Source organism: Lactuca saligna, chromosome 9, assembly GCF_052625555.1.
Source record: "Lactuca saligna cultivar CGN05327 chromosome 9, ASM5262555v1, whole genome shotgun sequence".
Taxonomy (NCBI): Eukaryota; Viridiplantae; Streptophyta; class Magnoliopsida; order Asterales; family Asteraceae; genus Lactuca; species Lactuca saligna.
In genome coordinates this window covers 172,300,512-172,322,490 of record NC_136425.1, presented here as the reverse complement: position 1 = coordinate 172,322,490, position 21,979 = coordinate 172,300,512, and the positions used below count along the sequence as shown (strand labels likewise).

The following is a 21,979-nucleotide window of genomic DNA, read 5'->3' as shown; positions in this document are numbered from 1 at the left end:
ATTTTTTGGACCAAAGTAGCAATTTTCCACAAACCACGGGGACCATTTGTGCAGTTTAGTCTATTATTTATATTATGATTTAAATTTTTAGTTTTAGACTTTATCTCTTTAATACTTTATGTTTATTTTCAACAAAATGTTAATGGTGTTAAACTTTGATCTTTTGAACACTTTTATGCTTTTATAATGCTAGAATTTGTACTCTTTATTTTAGTATATTTAAATTAGATACAATACTATTTATCGCAACGTATTTTCACTAGGTTTGAACCCAAAACCTAGAAAAAAAATGAACTCATAAACCCACGGTTTAAAACCGAAAACCCATAAACCCAACCCGGAAAACCGAAAAACCGATCCATGCAAAAACCGAACTTATATGGGTTTAAAAACCGAAAAACAGATTTTCTACGGTTTGGTTGGGTTTTAACCAAAAACCGACCCAAACTAATCCATGCTCATCCCTAAATTCTGTAATTTACTCTAAAATTTTGACAAAACAAATAGTAATCTCATCATTTACATACATTTTAATAGAATGGGATTGATGGTAACGGGTTTAAGGACCAAATCCAATAAATATGTCAACCATTAGGATCTTTGGTTTCAAACTTTTAAAACTAGGATCAAACTAATAGAAAAATTAATACTACAAGAACCAAAATTGTAATTTACTCTTCAACAACCATCTTCTAAAGCTCCCAGAAAATTCAACTTCGTGACAAATGAAAATGATTATCTTGCATTATTCAATTTTCATGTCAAATAAAGTAAAAAATAAATATTTCTAACTAAAAAACGACAATTACTAAAATGAAAAAAAAAAAATGCATTCCTTTTTAGCAACTAATATAAGATCGATTATTGATTTAGGAATCACTAACCACCAGCTTTAGCTCCAAGTTCCAACCTTAGTGTGTGGTTGAGGATATCAGCCGATGGACCAACAAACTGAACAGGACCTATGAAAAAAAAATCATACAAAATGATTAGCATTCTTTTTTTGAGCTTCTGTGGCAAAATTATTTAGAAATTCATATAAAGATGATTTTTATTTTCAAAATATATACATAAGAAATTGTGGATAAACTAGAGTTTGTAATATCGCATCCGACGAATATATAACAACCATTAAAAATCTATAAACAAGTACATATCATAAAAAAAAAAAATTAGGTGTATACGAAACTATTACAAAACAAATGAAGTGACATATCATAAAAATTTATGCGTAAAACGAAGATATAGAAAAAGAATAAATAAAATAAAATTGTGATACATATAAATCATATAAATGATGAAACTTCTATTATTCATGTGATTCGATGTTTAAAATAATTAATATAGACATGCACCTGGATTAATATATCGGTTCTTAAGAGACCAATCTCCACGCATTGATGCAAACTTTTTAAAAGGAGCACCTGATAATATAAACAAAAAATATATAAGTATATTATACAGAATAGCAAATTAACATAAGTAAAAACAAACTTATCAGTTATCACCTTCGAGTTCCACCATTGCTTTCTTAATAACCGGTTTAAACTTGCCTGTAAAAATATTTACAGTTATTTATATTGTTATTTTAACAGTAAAATTTTACGATGCATTTATATATATAGATACCATGTCTTCTTTCCACATCCATTAGAGATGTCAATGTGGTCCCACCAATTGTCCAATTTTCAACCGGAGCTCCCAAATTTCCTACCTGAGTTTAATAATAATACATAAAAACAATAGAAAAAGACAAAATATGGTAATTTCATTTATGATTTTTTAGAAAATTAGCCAAATATTCAAAATGGCCACTGTTGTAAATAGGCTGTGAATCATTAATGAGCCAAGGAAAAGTCCTTTTGGTCTGCAAAGAAACCTTGTTGGGTTTAACGATTGTACTTTATTTCGATTAATGAAAGTCACACGTTTTGATTTATTTTTTTTCTTTTGTGTTGCAACCTTGACGTTTTATTTTCCGTTTAAGAAATGTTAAAACTGAAATCGTTATTCATTATATAATATATATATGTATAACATGTTAAATCGGTACATAAGAAGTTAGTTTTTGAATTAGATATTATTTAAAAAACATAACATATAATGGTATGTAGGTAAATTAGAAGTCATTTAACTTTAACATCTGTTAAAACCAAAAATCGTAATGAAAATTTCTTTCAAAAATTGTTGGAAAAAGAATAAAATCCAAACCGAGGAAATTAATCCAGTTTTTCCCGAATGAAGTAGAGCTGCAGCACAATGACCCAAAGCATAGCAGTAATTTGAGTCGAATTTTGAAGGTAAACCGCATCTACCTTCATAACTACATAAAGTAAAATTAAAAATAAAATATGGCTTTATTTAATATATGGTGGAACTCATTAGGGTAAAAAGAACATATTACTTACCCAAAAAAGTGTGGTTGCCCTTTAAAATCCTTTTGATATTTACCTTCTTTTTTCCTGTTCTCTAGTTCAGTTTCCACCATTTGAATGAGCATCTTTTCCGTTTCAATTTTGGCAACCTAATTGCATTCAATCCAAATTTTAAACAATACATGACAAGTAAGAGATTGAATAACACAGTTTTATACTCTGTTTGACAAATAGTTTTATGTGTTTGACAAATAGCTTTTAAAAGCTTATCTAGACAGTTTTATATTGTGTTTAACAAGTAGTTTTATACTGTGTTTGACAAATAGCTTTTAAAAACTTATTTAGGCAGCTTTATACTGTGTTTGTGTTTGACAAATACCTTTTAAGAGCTTATCTAGACTTGTCATGTCCTCTCTACTATTGCTTTTGGCTTGCATTGTATTGGAAAATGGGACCAATGACAATAAGACTAAAAAAAAAATGCCCTTTTTAATCTTTATCATTAAAAATAGTCCTCTTTTGTAAAAGACGGAAATACCCTCCTTCCTCATTCTTATCGTTGAAATTACACCAGTAGAATCTTATCCAGTCCAATCCAGTTTAGTCTAGTCATGTCATGACAATAAATACCTGCACATTTCCATGAGGATCTCTTTCTAGCAAAAGCTGTTCCTGAATTGTTTTTGGTAATATTTCAAAGAGTTCATGAGATTGGCTCCTAAGTTTCTTCTTCCATGTTCCTTCTTTATCAATGGTGCCATGGGCTATAATTTCATTAAGCTCTCCAATAAGTGATTGCACCTATACATCATATTAAAGGGTAAGGTAGTTAGGGGGGGGGGGGGGGGGGGGGGGGAGTTGAGATATAAATAATTAAATATATACCTCTGGAATGAAATCAATGAGGCCCTCTGGTATGAGAATAATGCCATAATTAAAACCAGCTACTGCACGTTTGCAGATTATATTTGTTATATAATCTGTAACACTCTTTAGTGTCTGCTTTTGTGCAGCAACCTACAACAAATTCAATAAGTCACAACATTTTATAAAAAAATGATTTTTTTTTTTTTTTTATAAATATTTATTCAGATACCTCTTCTCCAATGATTGCTATGTTTGGATGAGTCTGCAAAGCACATTCCAGTGTTATGTGTGATGCAGCTCGACCCATTAACCTTACAACTGCAATTAAATTTATTAAAAAAAGGATATATATATGTAATTCACAAATGATATTTATATTAGTAGTTTTAAAAAACTAGAATGGATAAAAAATGTGTACTTACAATGATAATATTTCCCTGTGGAACGTGCATCCACCATTAAATTTCCAATCATTTCTGAATATATCTGTATATCATGATTGACAGGGTAACAATTTTGATGCAAAAAAAAAAATTCATAATTTAAGTGAAATTGGTTTTGTTACCTTGCAGGCAGTGTCAAATCCAAAACTTGTTGGAACCTCTTTACACTTCAAATCACCATCAATGGTTTTTGGGCATCCAATAACCCGAGTTTTCAAGTTGTTAGCCCTTCAAAAAGTTAATAAAATCTTTTGTTTACAAGAAGTAACTTGTTTTGAAAAGAAACAGAACATAAAAAAAGACCTGAAATTTTCTGCTAGTAGGCATGCATTTGTATTTGAGTCATCCCCACCAATGACCACAAGTCCATCCAAATCAAGCTTCTTCACTGTTTCTTGAGCTTCTTTAAACTGAAAACAAATGAAACCTAATTAATTAACAAGCAGAATGTCTTAATTTAGGGATTAGATATGAAACTTTAGTTATAAGTTATAACCTGCTCAGGGGTTTCAATCTTGTCCCTTCCACTGCATATCATATCAAATCCACCCTGCAATTCAAAATAATCCCAAAACAGTTTACACAAATATAATACATATATAACTACATTTTATCTTTATGGGGTTCCGAAAGTAATTGCAATATCACCTGATTTCTGTAATGATAGACAATGTCTCCATTCAACTTAACATATTTACACTTCATGATTCCAGCTGGACCACCCTTGAATCCATACATTGTGCTACCATGGGCCCTAGTCTGTAAATAATCTGCCCAACAAAAGTATAATACAGTGAAATGTAAAGCCATATGCCATAAACAAATATGCTAATTCACAGATTCAGTTCAATTATTTGCTCACCAAAAATTCCAGAAATCACATTGTGTCCACCAGGAGCTTGTCCTCCAGATAGAACAACACCAATCTTTAGACTCTTCTCTGGTAATGAACCTCCAGACTTCAAGGATACTGATGGCTGCCCGAACAGATTTGGGAAGAGCTTAGCGATCTGGTCTGCATTGGTACAATCCAACCATTGAAATTAGTGTGAGTAAATAACATGAAATATGTATCGTTAAACGCACAAGGAGAACATATACACTGATGATCAGATTATCTTAAACTATTGAGAGAAGATAATATAGAATACTGTAAAATCTGCAAATTGCCCCAAAATTAACCAGTTTCCGAGCCTAATGAGCTCACTTCTTAATCGTTATTATGATTTAGACCTTACATTTTGTTCAAGCACATAAGCAGTGATTCGTTTACACGGAAGACATTACAATCACATACAACTTGCGAAGAACAGATTGCATTTGATGTCTCGAACGCAAGTGTTCTTACAGCTTCAATAAGTAATCGTGGAATTCCCCGTGTGTGTGTGTGTAAGTGTTAGATCGTGTTAGCATCAAACTAGATCATTCCGTCAATACAATTGGATGCATAATTGAATGAATGTGAATGTGGAAAAACCTGGATTGCCGGAGGCGGAGCTCTTAGGACCATCGACGACCTGAAACGAGGATTTGAGTACGGAAGGGAGAGGAAGAGAGGTTTTAAGGCGGCTAGACTGGACTTCGCTGTAGACAACAGAGGGGGAGCGGCTATGTTTAGCATCACCGTTGGCGGTGGACATGATTAGAAATGGAAAACGGCGATCAGTTGCCGGAAAGTGTAACAGTCGGCCGGAGCAGTGACGTGAAGGAATATATAGAAGAGGATGATAGTGTATGAGTGAGAGATGACTGAATACATGAAGATGGAGAGTTCGTTGTCGAGAAGGGTAGAATGGTAATTGTGATATCCGTTTGATTTGCATGAGACTCGTTCAGTCGTTCTTGAACTATCAATTTTCATATTTAATCCTTTAAACTATAATTTCACTTGTAACATAAATTAGTCATATATTTATACAAATTTTTACAGTAAAATATTATTCTTTTAAGGAACTTCACATCTTCTCATACTATAAGCACGATGTCATCAAATACACAATAATTTCTTCTACAATAACATATTAGATGACAAGTATATAAAAGCATTAAGAGTGGACAATTAGATGTAACATTATTTTGGTATCATATCATCAATGGTATTATAACACCAAATGGGGAAATGGTCACCATGTTGTATCTTGTTATGACATCAATTTTTTTTCCATTTTATACTTTATTTTTTATTTTTTTCGATTTTTTTTAATTTACACAAATATTTTTTAAATATAACATAATAAATAAAACATAATGTTTAAAAATTATAAATAACATATAATAATTTTTAAAGATTAAAATTAACATAGAGATTAAATTACACATAACATCCAAATTCAAAAAATAATAATAATAATAACATCCAAATTAAAAAAAAAAAAAAAAGATATTCGTTATCGTTATTGTTACCATAGAATATATAATCCATCAAATCCTCTCGAAGTTGTCTGTGTTTATTTGCGTCCTGAATGCCAACAACGCAATGCAAATAATCTAGTGTTCCTGGTTGAAACGGAACATGTCTGGGCTCCGTTGGGATATAGTGTGCAATATTTCGTCCTTTATCTTCTACTACCATGTTATGCATTATGATACATGCATACATGATATATCGTACAATTTCTAAATCCAATGGTTGTGTTGCATGTTCGATTATATGTCACTTTGCCTTCAACACTCCAAAAGCATGTTCCACATCCTTATGTGCTCCTTTTTGTCTTCTCTTAAAAAATTTGTCTCGTTCTTCAACTGGGTGGCGGAACGCCTTCACGAATGTAGAATACTGAGGATATATTCCATATGTAAGATAATATCCATATTTGTATTCGTTTCCATTCACTGTGAAAGGAGCATCCAGGGTCTTTCCATTCAAAAGATCGTCGAATATTGACGACTGATTAAGAACGTTGACGTCGTTATTGGAACCCGCAACCCCAAAAAATACATGCCAAATCCATAAATTTTGAGAAGCAACAGCCTCTAAAACCAACGAAGGTGATCCGTGATGACCACTTGCGTATTGCCATTTCCATGCTACCGGACAATTTTTTCCATTTCCAATGTGTGCAATCAATGCTTCCGATCATTCCGGGAAACCCATGGCGTTCTTCATGCACGACATACAATTCTTGCAAATCATGCAACGAAGGTTTCCGCAAATACACGTCTCCAAATATTTCAACAACACCCTTTGACAATGTATACAAACTCTCCCTTGCGGTTCTTTCGGACATTCTCATATAGTCGTCCATGGTGTTGGGTGACTCCCCCATAGCCATCAAACGAATGGTCGTAGCATATTTCTGCAAAGTTGTAAACCCTCGTCTACCTCTAACATCATATCTCAATTGGAAAAATTCATACCTAAACATATATTAACTACAGTTTAAAAATATATTGTATATGTTGTAAAATTAAAGAAACATGTACTAGATTTTTTTTTTTTTGGTATAAAAGTATAGTAAAGAAGCGATACCGGCTTTCCAAAGCGTTGGCGATCCGTACGAACACATCCCTACTCAAACGAAATCTTCTTTTGAAGTCCTTCGACCCGTATACACAATTATCCGCAAAGTAATCGCGATATAGATGTTCATATCCTTCCTCACGATTTCTATTTAACATCGCACGTCTTGTTAGTAGCGGAGCTGAGTCTGCTTGTAGTAGCTCATTAGTATAATACTGATACATCATCCTGAAGAATATATCGTCATCGGAATCATTGGACGAGTCGAAAAGATCCATAATTTTTTTTGAAGATAATTGAGATTTATAGAGAGAAAGATAGAAGTTATGTGTTTAAAAAATTGTTTAAATATAATAGATATTTATATAGGAAAAATAATAATTAATTTTAAAGTTTTTTTTTTAAATTAAAATAAACGTTTTCAAACGGGTTAAAATGGGTAGCGTTCCATTTTTACTCGTTTCATATAGTCGAGACGGCAATGAGAATAGCCACAACGAGCAACAACGAGATGGGTGGGGGGTGGGGGGGGGGGGGGGTGCAGCTCATCAAGATGCCGTTGAGGCATGCCGCCTCATCCTCGTTTCTTCTCGTTTGGCCCATACCACATAGTCTAAGAGTTGGTTTTTATATCAAACTCAATCTACATTAAAAATAAAACTTTGTTTTTTTTTTTTTTGCAACTATTAAGACTTGAATCTTTGACATGTCTTATAATTAAATTTGATGTGGCGCATTTGGTCCAACTTCATTCTTATAATTAAATTTGATGTGGCGCATTTGGTCCAACGTTAGATAAACCCGATATATAAGAATGAAGTTGTACTGGTTGGGACAAAGATCTCGGATATATAAAGAATGCCGAAATCCGAGTTATAACGAAGAAGTTATGACCTGCCGAAGTTTCGCGACAGAACTGACACGACGCTGTATGACGTAAAAAGTGAATTTACGATAAAGTGCTTTTTAACCTTTAGTGATTTAAACTAAAGTTGTAGAGTTCGTTAAACCGAGAGCGTTCATAAAAAGAACGCCCAAATCTGACTTCGTATGAGAAAGTTATGATTTTTCTAAGTTTCGACTTAGCAGTATGTAGCCTGGAACTCGAATTTTAGATCGAATGATTTTTAGCCGAAATAATCTAAACGAGAATCAAAGATCTTGTTGATTTTAATTTAACTGTAAAAAGATAGATGAAAACGGACGTCGGATGAAGAAGTTATGAATTTTTAACGGATTTTTCCTGTCCCGACCTGTTAAAAATATAACTTTAGTGATAAAGTCAAAATTTACCGACAAAGTCTAAACGAAAGTTGTAGAGCATAATCTCACCTACGTGTGGATATAAAGAGCATCAAAAATGGAGTTCTTATGTGAAATTTACGAATTTTTGAAGTTTTTGGCACAAACTTCGAGGCTGGTCTGAAGAGCACGCCCAACGTACTCATGTTCGCGGTTAGAAATTGGCCACGTAGACCTCCCTTTGCAATCGACACGTATCATGCGAAAATGACACGTCCGGAGCCACACATCACCTACGCCCAGTGTACGAGGGCTTATGCCCCGCGTAGAGTCTCGCATCGCAGTACGCCCCGCGTACTTGTCTTTTACGCCCAGCGTAATGCTGACTTCGGTTACTATAAATAGTAACTGAGGGCTTACGGGCTATTGTTTAGAAAAGCAATTCTCTTTCACTCCCAACTCTCTTTTTAGCCTACTTTTAACCCCCGAAGCCCCGATATTATCTCCGACACCCGAAGCAAGTCCTGAAGCCCCGAAGATCCAGAGAAAAAGAATTATCAAGCCAAAACTTTGACCGTGTAGGGCCCGGTTTTTTTGGGAAAACATCCTGGTTTTATCGGAAACGATCATTTTAAGAGACGATGTGTTGCTCAATTATCGTCTTATCAAATGAGTGTATAGTCATTTTCTTCTTACACATAAATATGAAGTATTTTCTATAAATACGTGTTATGTGTAATTATATTGTGTGTTTATTTGGGATGAGTGTTGAATAATTATTTTATACAAGTTTTAAACTGTATATGTATTTTTATCTACAAATATGTTGGGTAAAACATGAGTAGATATAATAGTTGATGTGTGTTAGTGTTAATATGATGAGAGGCCTCGATGTTGTTATTGTTTCGGTCATCTAGTGGACTATAGATGACGGCCACAGACTTTTCTAGACAGTCCAGTGGAGCGCTAGCAGGCTTGCAACATGTAGGTGTTTGTGAACTTAGTGTTAAATGGTATACTCCATCCCCCACATGGTTGCCTTATTTGACATAAATTTCTGAGGAATCCCCTAAAGCAGTGTTGTCTCCCCGATGGAAATCCTTAGGCTAGGTCCCTTATGAAAGGTGTTTAGGAACGTAAAGTGAGGATAACGGGAACGGGTAATCAGGGTTATTGTTGTTTGATGAAATTAATAAATTTATTATTGGTTGATGAAATTAATATATTTATTATTATTTGTGGGTTGAAAACTTTATATGCTCACCAGGCTCCCAAGCCTGACCAACTCAGATTTTTATATTACACGTAGTGGACCTAAAGCATAGTTTGGAGGTTGAAGAGGGATTTTTGGATTATAGGCCAGTAGATATAAATATATGTTGTAAGGATTATAATGTACTGTTTATGCTTTTGTTTTGTATCGAAACATGACATCCTGAGGTTTTGTTATATAATGAAAATATATTTCGCAACATCTTTTGGAAAATTCAACTGATTTTATTTTAAAAGCATAAACTAAATCAGTCTTTTCTGGCCGAGAAAAATGGGGATATCACATTGTATGTGGAAGTTTATCATTTTTCAATCATTTTAATTATGGATGACACTAATGATGCTACGTTACCAATCCATATAGCATATGGGAAGGGTTGAGAGATGAAGTCATCCCAGTGCCCTCCATAAGGCTTCATGTTTGCAAAACTAAAAAAGTCTTACTCAGGAGAATTATCTAGGTTGTCCCTAATAATATTCTCTGATGCCAAAGTTAGAACTTTAGGTCATGGTGTACGTATGTTAGAGATGTATTGTTTATATATATATATATATATATATATATATATATATATATATATATAACCTCTTTTTGATTAGGGAGGATTATTTATATCCCAGGGGAGGACTTTAGTTATTCTATATTTCCGGATAATGGCTTTTCACTTTGGTGATTATTGTAGCTTTGTAGAATAATGTTTCTTGGGTCTAGTATGTTGATTTTGTACTGAGGGGGTATTTTATTTAGGTTAGTGTTGTCGAGTAATTATTTCCTAGGAGTAATATTATTAGTGTATTTTGTTTGGTTTGCTTCTCGATCGTGTGGGTTGTTAGGGCATTTTTGTCGACCTCGAAGTTTTAAGTGGGTTGATAACATAACTCATTAGAATGTTATGTGTTTACAGGCCCGTCCTAGAGGATGAGCGATAGAGGCGACCGTCCAGGGCCCATATTTTAAGGGGGGGGGGGGGGGGGGGGCAAAATTTTTATAGACTTTATTATATATAAATGCTAGTACAAGTAGTTTTCATTCAATTATAAAAAAGTTGAGAAAAATTTTGTGTATTTTAAGGACCTTTTTTTCTCTTTCGCCCCGGGCCCAAAATATGTTTGGAACAACCCTGTGTGTTTACCTATGTGTGCATTCATAACATGATTTTATGAAAGAGTTTTGAAAGAAAAATTGAATAAAGAGTTTTGAAAATAGTAAATGAGTTAAGCAGTTCGAAAAGAGTTTTAATGACTTCAAAGAGTTTTATCGTGAATTCATATGCATTCATGTAGACGTGGGAAAATTAATACTAGTGTGTACCTATAAAGTCCGTGGAAAAAGGTGTTAAAGGTGACTTAAGGTATAGTGTAGTATCTTAGACATGCTCACTTGTATAAGATGTTAGCTACCTCTTGTATGGGAGCGGTGAATTGATAGACAACTCGTACCCATTAAGAGACTAAAGTGAAAGGTGAAAAGCCATGGCATGGGGTACTTTATGATGGGTTTTACATGCAATAACGCGGATAAATCCTTCTACACTTAAGGGTACATGCAACCTATTAGACCTAGTCAAAACACTATTGAAGTAACATTCTATTGAACAACAAGAACCCTATAAACCTAATGAAATCGAAATTCATAAGAGGTTACATACCTTTTTAGTTATTATAGTAAATACCTTCTTCAAAACTCTTGGAAGCTAGCACCAGAAATCTCATGCCTCTGATGGTTCATATCCAAACCCTAGCAACTAGTAAACTTGAAGAGAAAGGAGAATAAATGAAAGATTTTAGCTATGCTCAAAGCAAAAGAGTGGTCGAAAATATGAAGCTAAGGGACCCTATTTATAACTGATAGGAAAACCTTAGATAACCCTTACCTGATTAAAATAATACTAATATTTCAAATCAAGTAATTATCTAGTTTCCTAATTATTCATATTATCTATATGGAATATTCCATAAGTCCTATTTTAGCTCTTAAAATTGCCCATCACTCAGGAAGGTTCTGAAATGCCTTTCATTCAACTATTAAACAAATTACAGCTTAGGTTCTAGTACTTTTAATTAACCAAATTAATCCCAAAATTAATTCTAATTATTTTATGATTAATTATTAATTAGATAATATTATTTCTAATTAATATATTATTCTCATAATATATTAACAAATCATTTGTTACTATTTTTTAATCGTATAATAAGTCAATAAATCAGTTTCTCTCTCTCTCTCTCCCTCTCTCTCTCTCTCTCTCTCTCTATATATATATATATATATATATATATATATATATATATATATATATATATATATATATATATCAAAGTCATTTTATTCATTTACTAGGTTTGAGGACAACCCAAAAGGACTTTGTTAATAATTCAAGTATATATCAATTTAGTTATTAGCTTAGATACCTAATCCGACAGTCTCTCACTTGGATAAATTTATAACTACAATTGCCAGTATAACTTCTAAAGTATCAGCAAATGGTGCTTCAAAGCAACTTTAGTATCTGATCTGATCAGACATTAGTCCTAAGATAAGTGATCAAATATTCCGTCATTCTAGAAGATATCGTATGGACACGAGACATGGATTGAAATCAATATCATTATCCAAAATTTTGTTTCCTGGATTCCTGATTTATGACGACTGAATTCAGAATACTAATTGAATACATCAATTCAGTCCGAGCTCAACCAAGCACCTCAGATGTCGACGACGAATCATCGAGGGGCCCAAAGATATATATTTTCCCTTTAGAGCAAAAGGAACGAATCAATTTTGATTCATATGTTTGTATCTTTTACTCACCAATTCATGCCTGACGCGATGTTTTATAACATTATGTTACTGATGCATTAACGCAACACCAATGCACAATCGACTTGAAAATTACATCTCATATATCTCCATTTCAAGAATATAAGATATTGTCATCTCAAAATTACTTGTGATAAAATCCATGAAGTAATTCTCTTAGTGTGAGTTTATCTGATACTCAAAATCTCCAATTTTCTAAGTACTCATGAATATTGTAGCAACCATTGCAATGTCTAATCTCTATAGACAATCTACTATTCGATTCATGAAAATATTAATTCACTACTTACTTCCAAAAGTATGAGCGACTGTGGAATTTTGAATCATCAAATCATTTAGAAAGTAAAACATGCAAAGTGAAACACAATAATGAACTAATTAACCATGGTCTCAAAACTATTGAATATAAATAATCTATATTATTTAATCACCATAACAATTACGACTTTATTCATTGTATAATGTTTCGATTAATCAACAAACCACTTGAATTAAACATCATTCATGCCATGGTATGAACATGCATACTATGTCTCTCTATAGTCCTTCCTTTGTGAATAGGTCAACTGGACATTATTTCAATAATGCTCATTTTACAATTCCAAATTCTTATCACTATCAAAGATGTGCTGGAATTCCAACTTAAAATGCATTAATCTTCTATGATATCAAGATTCCAAAGTCTTAAAGACTGAGTCTTCGATATTACAGAATATTCTATTGGAACTTTGTTACTAGAAATAATTACATGGTAATGAAGGCTCTAATTCAAGGTACACTCCTTGAATACTTATCTTGTATTAAAGTTTTCAACTCATATACAGACTTTTCAAGTGTCTACCATTATGGAAATATTTCCATATTACCATCAATTCTGATCAAGAATCATCTCAATCTAGACTGATGTTACTATGGTCCATCAAATTAATATCATACCCTAACTGTCCATCAACAATTTGTCTTTTGGTATAACCTCAAAATGTTCTTGATAGTTGTTCAACAACTTTAGTCACAAAAAATTCTAGTTCTTTTTCTCAAAATTCTCTGAGCATTTGAAAAATTAGAATACGTAAATATTATAGCATCTGTAATCGATCATATATCTGAAACATATGGGACTCGACTTATTATGACTGGCGTAAGGATTTGATATCTGTTCATTTTCTTGGTATAATATTTTCATATATTGAATTTCCTATGATGAACCATTTCAACATAATATTCATTTACGACTAAGTTCTATTAAACCATACGATCTAAACCTTTAGAATAAAAAAGAAGTACAAGTACCCTCTCCCTTAGGTTTAATATAGCAAAACAATTCCCAAACTTTTGCAGCTTGCAAATTGAAAACTGTGTTCCCTAAGAACAGTATTGTCAACATGCAATACTAGCATAATAACTAATCTCCCACTACTTTGACATGTACCCCATAAATCAATTTGACTTCTAGAAATCAATACTCTTGGCTTTCTTACTGAAGTACAAATGTCAGTTACACGATGCTTCTATAAGTCCCCAACTCGCTTTCTTAAGCTTATACACCTTAACTGGATAACACATGTTTATGTTTAAACCTTTTCATAATTTATAGATATATCTCTTGAAAGTTCAAACAATTCCTTTTCATTCCTCACAATTTGAAATAAAAAGAGATGTTGTAATCATATTGAGAATTTGAGAACACAATAAACACAACCAATATCCATATTGATTTTTGTCAAATCTTTTAAATCAACTAGCAAAAGTATTTCCTCATAATCATTATCATTAATTAGGTTGAAAGCTTTTCTACCTAGATTTCATGGTAAATATATTCCCATCCATGTGAATCTATCATTTCTAACACAAAGTATTTCCTTTAGCAACTCAAAGGCCTACCAATTCTTCCATGTTGTTAGCAGCTCACCCATATTATCATTGTACTTTCACTGATCAATACGCTTTTGTTTTTGCAGTTAAATGAATAAACATAGAACTCATAAGCATTGCCAACTCAACTAGTAATTCACAGAAATAAGAATGTGTAAACCAAAAACAATAGGTTATCGATCTCGTGTTTTTATTCGGTTGAACCGGTTTATTTTGACTGATTCAACCGGGTTTTTTTGAAAACCAATCGGTTCAATATAATTCAGAAATCAATGTAAAACCGAAAACCACTCCCTCCACCGGTTTATTTTGACTTATTCAACCGAGTTTTTTTTAAAACCGATCAGTTCAATTCCGTTCAGAAATCAATGTAAAACCGAAAACCGCTCCCTACACTGGTTTCCAATCCAACCGGTTCGATAGTCCGGTTCAAACCGGGTTTTTTTAAAACATTGCGTTTTCACCGTATATTCCCCCATTCTTGTTTTTCTGTTTTGTGGATCATCAATTCTTGTTATCTATCTGCATGATCTTAGATTCTGATATAAGTATTACTTGATATTCATTGCTCTACTTCTGTAGTTTATACAATATGAAATTAGGATTAACAAAATCTTAAACCATTGTTGAATCTGATGCCGTTGAAATCTACCTATATCCACAACTGTAATTTGTTACTGGCAGGAACCTAAAGGCAGCACCATTTGTTCGCTGTAATTTTAGTAAAATGTAAATAATTAATTTTAAAGTACAATACTATTCTGAAAACCAGCCACAGACTACATTGCTATTTTGGAAACACGGATAGCTACCTGGATTACTTGATATTTTGTATTTACCTCAAATAAGCCTTGACTTAATTTGGTCAAATAAAGTACATTTAGCGTGTTCCTAAAATAAATAATTTAATTTAAAAAGATTAAAGAGGCAACATAGTAAATAACTTCCCTAAAAGAAAATAATTTATATTTTCAAATAAGAAAAAAATTTACATAAAAAATGTTTTGCAAAATGTTTACATAAAATTGGTTAGTTTTGTGACAGTTGTAATAGAAAAATAACAACTAAATGAGAAACATTTTTCAAAATGTAGGAAGATATTTTGCAACTGTTGGAGGATTAAATTAGAGAAAAAAACTTCAGTATTTAATAAAAATCCGAGTTTAACTCAAACGAACACATCAAACATTGCAGTTCCTTAATCAGGATAAAAACGGTGGTAAAATACCATAAATTAAAGTAAAAAAAGAAGCCTCAGGCAGCCTAGTTATCATCAATGAATAATCAGTCGGTAATTCCAACATTTTATATTAAATCATCATCGGCTTCAATTTTCCAAATCAAATCGTTAAACACCATAAGAAATTGGTTTTGGAAAAAAAACTATAAACAAATGTAATCGCACTAAACGGCACTGTGAATGAACAGAAATTTATCAGTTCACAGGTTCCTATAAGATGCGAAACGCGTAAGCTTCATATTGGTCCGATCATAGCATCGCCGGTCAAAGCAGGTTTTGCTACCGCCGACGTGGCATCGAACCTGAAAACGAAAAGCACATAGCAGTATTTTTTTTTTTTTTTGGGGATTATACGAAATTTTGTGTAGCGCCGATGAAAAAACCTAATAGATCTAAGCTCAGAACTCTGATCAGTTGTAGATACGAACGGATGTGTAGAAACTTTGTGAAAGACATGATAAATGGAAAAGCCGGGAGGTATATATATATATAGCGAATTGTAATAGTAAATTAGGTCAAAATAGAAGGAAAGCCTCGGCCCAATCACCAAATTCGATACTCATCTAAGAGCCCAATGTCTGCTTGACGTTGCATTTGTTAAATGAAACTAGATCCGCAAATAACGTAAAAATCCTTAAGTTTTTATAAAAACATCGGTTTTATCTTTTGTTCGTGTTTTAGGTCTAATAAAGTTGGTTGTTTTGTTTAATGGGTTAATGTCATAAAAACCCTTAAATTTTCAAGAAATGTTTGGCTATATCCTAAGTCCATTTTTATGTCCACAAAAACCGCACATTTAAGCAAAAACTGTTATAATTACCATTTTTTCCGATTTTACCCTTCTATGATATTAGGGGGTGTTTGGTTACAAATCAACACATGTTAAAGGATGTTTGCCATTAGAGGATGTTTGGGAAAGCACCTCCAATGCTCGCTGCTTCAAAGAAATCACCGGAGAACAATCAGGTTTCCTACCATTGGCCAATTTTGTAGCTCTTATTCTCTCTACTCAATCCCCGTATCCATTGGTGAGCTTGATTAGGGTTTGATAGCCATATGCAAATCTAATTTCATTTGAATATTTTTTGCATAAATCATTTTTGATTAAAATCTCATTTTTTTTTTAGTTCATTTGATTATTAAAGTTTCAGATATGAGTTTTTTTCCTGGGTTTGTGTTGAAGCTGTATTTGGTTTCAAATATGAGGAAATCCAAAATCGAAATTAAACGAAGGGCTTTCGGAATCCTCTTTTCTTTGGTCAAGAGGATGATTTCAAATGATGACCAGATAGATAAGAAGACTTGATGATCTTTAAAATGGCATGGTTGTTCTTGCACAGTGTTGACAAAAAAACATAACAGAGGAGATGATGGTGGCGTGATAACTAACGAAGAAAATGCCCTAATCTTTTCACCCCTATTCCATTCCTTGTATCCACGACTTGTTTGTGATTTCCTTGGGCTAACTGGAAATGCACACAATCATTGGATTTTAGTGTTTTTTACTTTCATATTTGGTTTTCAGGTTTAATTTCAGATGAGCTTTTACTTTACTGTTTGATTTCATGTTTGAATATAATTTTAAGGTTAGATTTCAGATTTGAATATGAGTTTGAGGTGTGGTGGTTGAATCGGTTCTTTTAGCAGGAAGGAGGATGAGGTGATCATTAGGAGCACAGTTCTTCTTCTTCTTCTTTGAAGCAGGCAAGCATCGGAGGTGCTTTCCCGATCCACCAGGTCGCTGCTTCCTTTTCCCCTCGATTGGTGGTTACCGATGACAAGAGAAGGACTACGAAGGGTCACCGTTACAGGTCGTCGGATTATCCCTGATGCCAAACATCCCCTAACATGTGTCTATCTGTAACCAAACACTCCATAAAAGGGTAAAATCGGAAAAGAGGGCAATTATGAATTTTTTTTTCCCAAATGTGTGGTTTTCGTAACTGAAATTTTATTGAAAGTTTAAGGGTTTTTATGACATTAGCCCTTGTTTAATTTGCTCATTTATATCTTTTTAGTCGGTTTTCAGGTAATCGGTATCGGTTACCTGATGTGAGTAAAGCCCTTGAGTTTTCAAAAGTATTCGAATTTACCCTTAAGATTCAAAAATACTCAGATTATTTAATTCAATTTTATCTACATTATTTAATTCGATATTATCCACTTATTTAATTATATCTTATCTATAATCTTATCCACATTTATAATCGATAACTAACATCGTAAAAAAAATATTTGGTCAATTATTATCGAAAAACGGGTATAACGGCAAAATTATCGTTTCAGTACTTGGGTTCACCCTTAAATATATATAGACAAAATACGTCTTATATAGTTTGAGATTTTACAATCGTTACAATTTTCGTTAAGATTATTTATCCTAAATAATATTCTATTTAAAAATGTTATTTTATCACTTTTCGATAAGTTTACAAGGTTTATACAAATATTACATATCCATAATATTTGTCCACATAACATGTATATAATAAATAAGTATTTATATAACCTGTAATGCATTCGCATACGAATAAAATTTAACCTATCTGAGGATTTTAGTTATTTGATAAAAAATATTTATTATTATTATCCCTTTAAATAGCCTAACTCTCGGGCATTACAATCAATAACATAAAATCAAGATGTGTACGGTCACGCCATCGCATTGCCACGATTCTATGAAGTACCTAAAACCATAACCAAAATTGTAAGCACAAAACCTAGTGAGTTCTTCCAAAATACCGACACAAAAACAGATAACATATACAAAATAACAACATACAATGGGTCCACAGTTAAAAGACTGGATTACCCTTGAGCCTACAACATAAGTCTGGCTTGCCCTTGGCCCAAAGCTTATGTATGGCTTGCTCCATGAGCCCACAACATAAGTTTGGCTTGCCCTTAGGGCCCACAACTTATGTCTCGCTTGCTTCCCGACCTAATCATTCCTCATATCGAATACCACTAAGCCCTCCGTACGAGTTTGGCATGCACTACCCGACCTTCAACTCGTATGTGGGATGCTCATGAGCTCTCAGTATGAGTCTGGCATGCCCTCTCCGCCCCTCAGCTCATATCTGGTTTACTCCATGGTTTTTTGGTTACAACACGGAGCAGTCCAACCTCAACCCAACCCACACAATATGTCAACATAGAACAAATAATATCATACACAGATAAACAGATAGTATCACAGGTAGTCCTACAAATCTACCATACTAGCATATCAAAACTAGCATGCATATTTATGTCATACTCAGCATATGAACGAATATCAGGTTCTCAAACCAATGGGCCGGCCTTGGTGCCTTCGACCCGAAAGTATAGTGAGGAAAACTCATATCTACTCGCTGATACTCCAATGACTGCTCATACCGCCGAATCGGATAATCCTCGCGCCAACAAACAAAATACAATTTTCAAATCAACAATTGACTTTATAACCTAAAATCCGAAAGCTCAAAATCCCATTAATTACCCCAATCCCAAATATAGCCCAATTATCCAAATTGGGCCCAAACCCATCATGGACCTAACTCGAGAAGGCACAATATCCTAAAAGGCACAAAATATCCAAAAGTCAACTGTAGCACCTGGTTCCCGGTACGTATTTCTTGTAATTAATAATTCTAAATTCATGCATTTTTGCCTTGGACTCGGCGAGTTGAAGGACCGACTCGCCGAGTAGGAGCGGGATGAGACGCGAAGTCTGAGCCTTAGACTCGGCGAGTAGGCCCTGTTGGGAAAAAACCCTAACCCGAGTTTTGGCACCCTATTTAAGCACACTAACTCAGCCTCCCTTGTCCCTAACACTTCCAGAGAGTTGTAGTGAGAGACCCTAGCCCCATATTGTTCTTGTGAGTGATTTTTACTTGGTGAAAGAAGTTTGGAGCTTAGAAGAAGAAGGAGGAGGTTGAAGAGTGCAAGGAAGGGAGTAGATCCGAAATCTACACTGTGAGAAGCTTCCATTCAGGTAGAAAAGTTCATACCTTGATCACTAGTCCATTAGCTACCATTTTTTGTCCTAAATTGGTGGTTTTCAAGCCCTAAAACACCAAACTCCATGTGTTTGTGCTTAATGATCCGAAAGGACTTTAGATCTAGACCTTGTGGACGTATTAGAATCATAAAGTTCCTGTGGATGGAGTGATTAAGGTCCCCATTGAGTGTATGACCTCATAAAGAGCTTGGATTTGCCTTTTGAAGCTTGTAGGGCCATGCATGCACGTAAAGTTTGCAACTTTTACGTGATAAGCATGCCCTAGGAACATAGATCTATGGTTTTGAAGCGTTGCATGTCTCAGATTTGGTCTATATGGGAAATGGGTCAAGGGACTTGGCGAGTCCCAAAGTGGAACTCGACGAGTTCTTTGAAGACGGCCTTAGACTCGGCAAGTTGGATGAACAACTCGGCGAGTCCTATGAAGATTGTCTGGTACTCGATGAGTTGTTCTTCAAACTTGACGAGTCAGATGAACAGTTACTGAGTAAGAGGGGTTTAGATGTTAAAGGTCCAACCCTTCGTATTTACACACGGAATTAGCAATCTAACGTGTTGCAATAGTCCCAGAAACCCAAATCCTCATAGGTGATGCTCTGGTGAGGATTTGGAAGCGAGTGGGAGGTCTGCTCGTATGGACTTGGCGAGTTGTTCTTGGACTCGGCGAGTCGGATTGCCAGCCGGTTCTATCATCCCAAGTAGTGAGTTAAGGGTGACTCAGTGAGTGGGAAGAGGGGCTTGTAGAGTAGGATCAGGTTAGTAGGAGAAGGACTCGGCTAGTCGGTGCCATGACTCGGCGAGTCCAGTCAACTGGAAGTTGACTTTGACTAAGGAGTTGACCTTGGACCAGGGGTGGGTCAGTCATCTGACCTAAGGGCGTGAATGAGTGGCTAATCTATGTTTATGATTTATAGCTGAAGGATTACCGATTCAGCAGTCAGGCGCTTAGCAAGCAGGCTTTCAGCAGCTACTTTTCGAGGTGAGTTACCTTCTAGTAGCGGCGGGTCTAAGGCCACAATGTCGGCCCACCAGTAGGAGACGTATGATAGATAATTGTCTTTGTGATATCATATGGGTTGGTTACTACCTGATATGTTATATGCTAGCATGATATGTTGTATGTGATAGTAGTAGAGTTCGGTTGTTAGGACCGAAGGGTAGTTCAGGCACCCCATATATGTTTGATAATATGCTTATGTTATGTTATATGTGATAGTAGTAGTAGGGATGAAATAGTCCCCGAGGTTCGGTTGTTATGACCGAAGGGTAGTCAGAACCCCAGAATGGCTTGACATAGGTAGGTTGGTACCCCATAATGGTCATACGGGTAGGTCGGCACCCCAGAATGGTCGTACCGGGTAGGTCGGGCACCCCAGAAATGCCTAGCAGTATGTATGTGATATGATTGTATGGTATGTGGTACGATGGGGGGACTCACTAAGCTTCGTGCTTACAGTTTTCAGTTTTGGTTTCAGGTATCTCTTCAGTGAAGGGGAAGGAGCCGGGGCGGTAGTGGCACATCATACACACACACTTTGGATTTCCGCATTATGAGATGTTCTGGGATTGTACTCTGACATTATTATTATTTTCTTGTTTTGGGTTTTCAGACACGTAATATGTTTTATGAAATGATATGATCGGATGATGTTTTGCTATAAATATTTTACAAACCACTTATTTTAAATGAATTTTTTGGGCGTGAAAATTGGGTTGTTACATCAACCCCGGTCAAAGGTCTATAGCCAATAAGTCAACAAAATAACAAAAGCCAAACAGGGCGAGTACGCCCCGTGTACTCAGCTGGTATGCCCATCGTACACCCTTTGGGGCCAATACATGCAGCGTACCAGATGGGTACACCCAACGTACTCCACCAACCCCCAATCCTCTCCATTAAGCACTTAACCACTCAAGTCCTTGCTCTAAATTCTCAAATCTGATTCGTATGATTGACTTATCACATAAAGTTGGCAACTTTACTTGCATGCATGGCTTAATAGGGCTCTAGAGCTCAAAAGAGCTTAATGAAAGGTCTTAACATATGCATGAGTCCAAATAAACCATAAAGATTACATGTTTATGCCTTTGGGACTCCCAAAACATTCAGATCTACAAGATCAAACCACTGAAACAACCTTAGCTCACAAGGACCAACCGAAATAGGCTAAAATGGCCATAAACAACCCAAAAGCAGATCCAACCAAAGAGATGACAAGATCAAAGCTTTTTACCTTCAACAAATTGCAAAAGATGAGAAACTTTTGGATCTACAAGCTCACCTCCAATAAATGAGTCTTCAACCTTCTTCTTCTCTTACACAAGCCACCATAAACCCTCTTCCAAGCTCCATAAAACACTTAAGGCACTTTAGGGTTTCAATG

At 34.6% G+C, this 21,979-nt stretch overlaps 2 protein-coding genes and 2 non-coding genes across 4 annotated transcripts; all 4 read right to left on the bottom strand.

The window, feature by feature from the left end:
- Positions 1–816: 816 nt before the first annotated feature.
- LOC145015403 (pyrophosphate--fructose 6-phosphate 1-phosphotransferase subunit beta-like) lies at positions 817–5,392 on the bottom strand. Its single transcript, XM_078973867.1, has 16 exons — positions 5,163–5,392; positions 4,548–4,700; positions 4,334–4,455; positions 4,182–4,235; positions 3,989–4,095; positions 3,808–3,913; positions 3,665–3,728; positions 3,472–3,560; positions 3,261–3,392; positions 3,006–3,176; positions 2,409–2,524; positions 2,212–2,323; positions 1,630–1,714; positions 1,509–1,553; positions 1,356–1,424; positions 817–962 (listed from the first exon to the last, which is right to left on the bottom strand). The coding sequence occupies exons 1-16, from the start codon at positions 5,323–5,325 to the stop codon at positions 880–882; spliced, it is 1,671 nt and encodes a 556-aa protein (XP_078829993.1). The 5' UTR covers positions 5,326–5,392; the 3' UTR covers positions 817–879.
- A 946-nt stretch (positions 5,393–6,338) lies between these two features.
- On the bottom strand, positions 6,339–7,423 carry LOC145016935 (uncharacterized). Its single transcript, XM_078975085.1, has 3 exons — positions 7,155–7,423; positions 6,670–7,042; positions 6,339–6,572 (listed from the first exon to the last, which is right to left on the bottom strand). Exons 1-3 carry the CDS (start codon positions 7,421–7,423, stop codon positions 6,339–6,341), a joined length of 876 nt encoding a protein of 291 aa, XP_078831211.1.
- An 8,175-nt stretch (positions 7,424–15,598) lies between these two features.
- LOC145018895 (small nucleolar RNA snoR77Y) lies at positions 15,599–15,680 on the bottom strand. Its single transcript, XR_013667255.1, has one exon. It is a non-coding gene; the product is annotated as a small nucleolar RNA snoR77Y (small nucleolar RNA).
- A 63-nt stretch (positions 15,681–15,743) lies between these two features.
- Positions 15,744–15,895, bottom strand: LOC145018903 (small nucleolar RNA snoR2/U65). The gene has a single exon (XR_013667263.1). It is a non-coding gene; the product is annotated as a small nucleolar RNA snoR2/U65 (small nucleolar RNA).
- Positions 15,896–21,979: the final 6,084 nt, after the last annotated feature.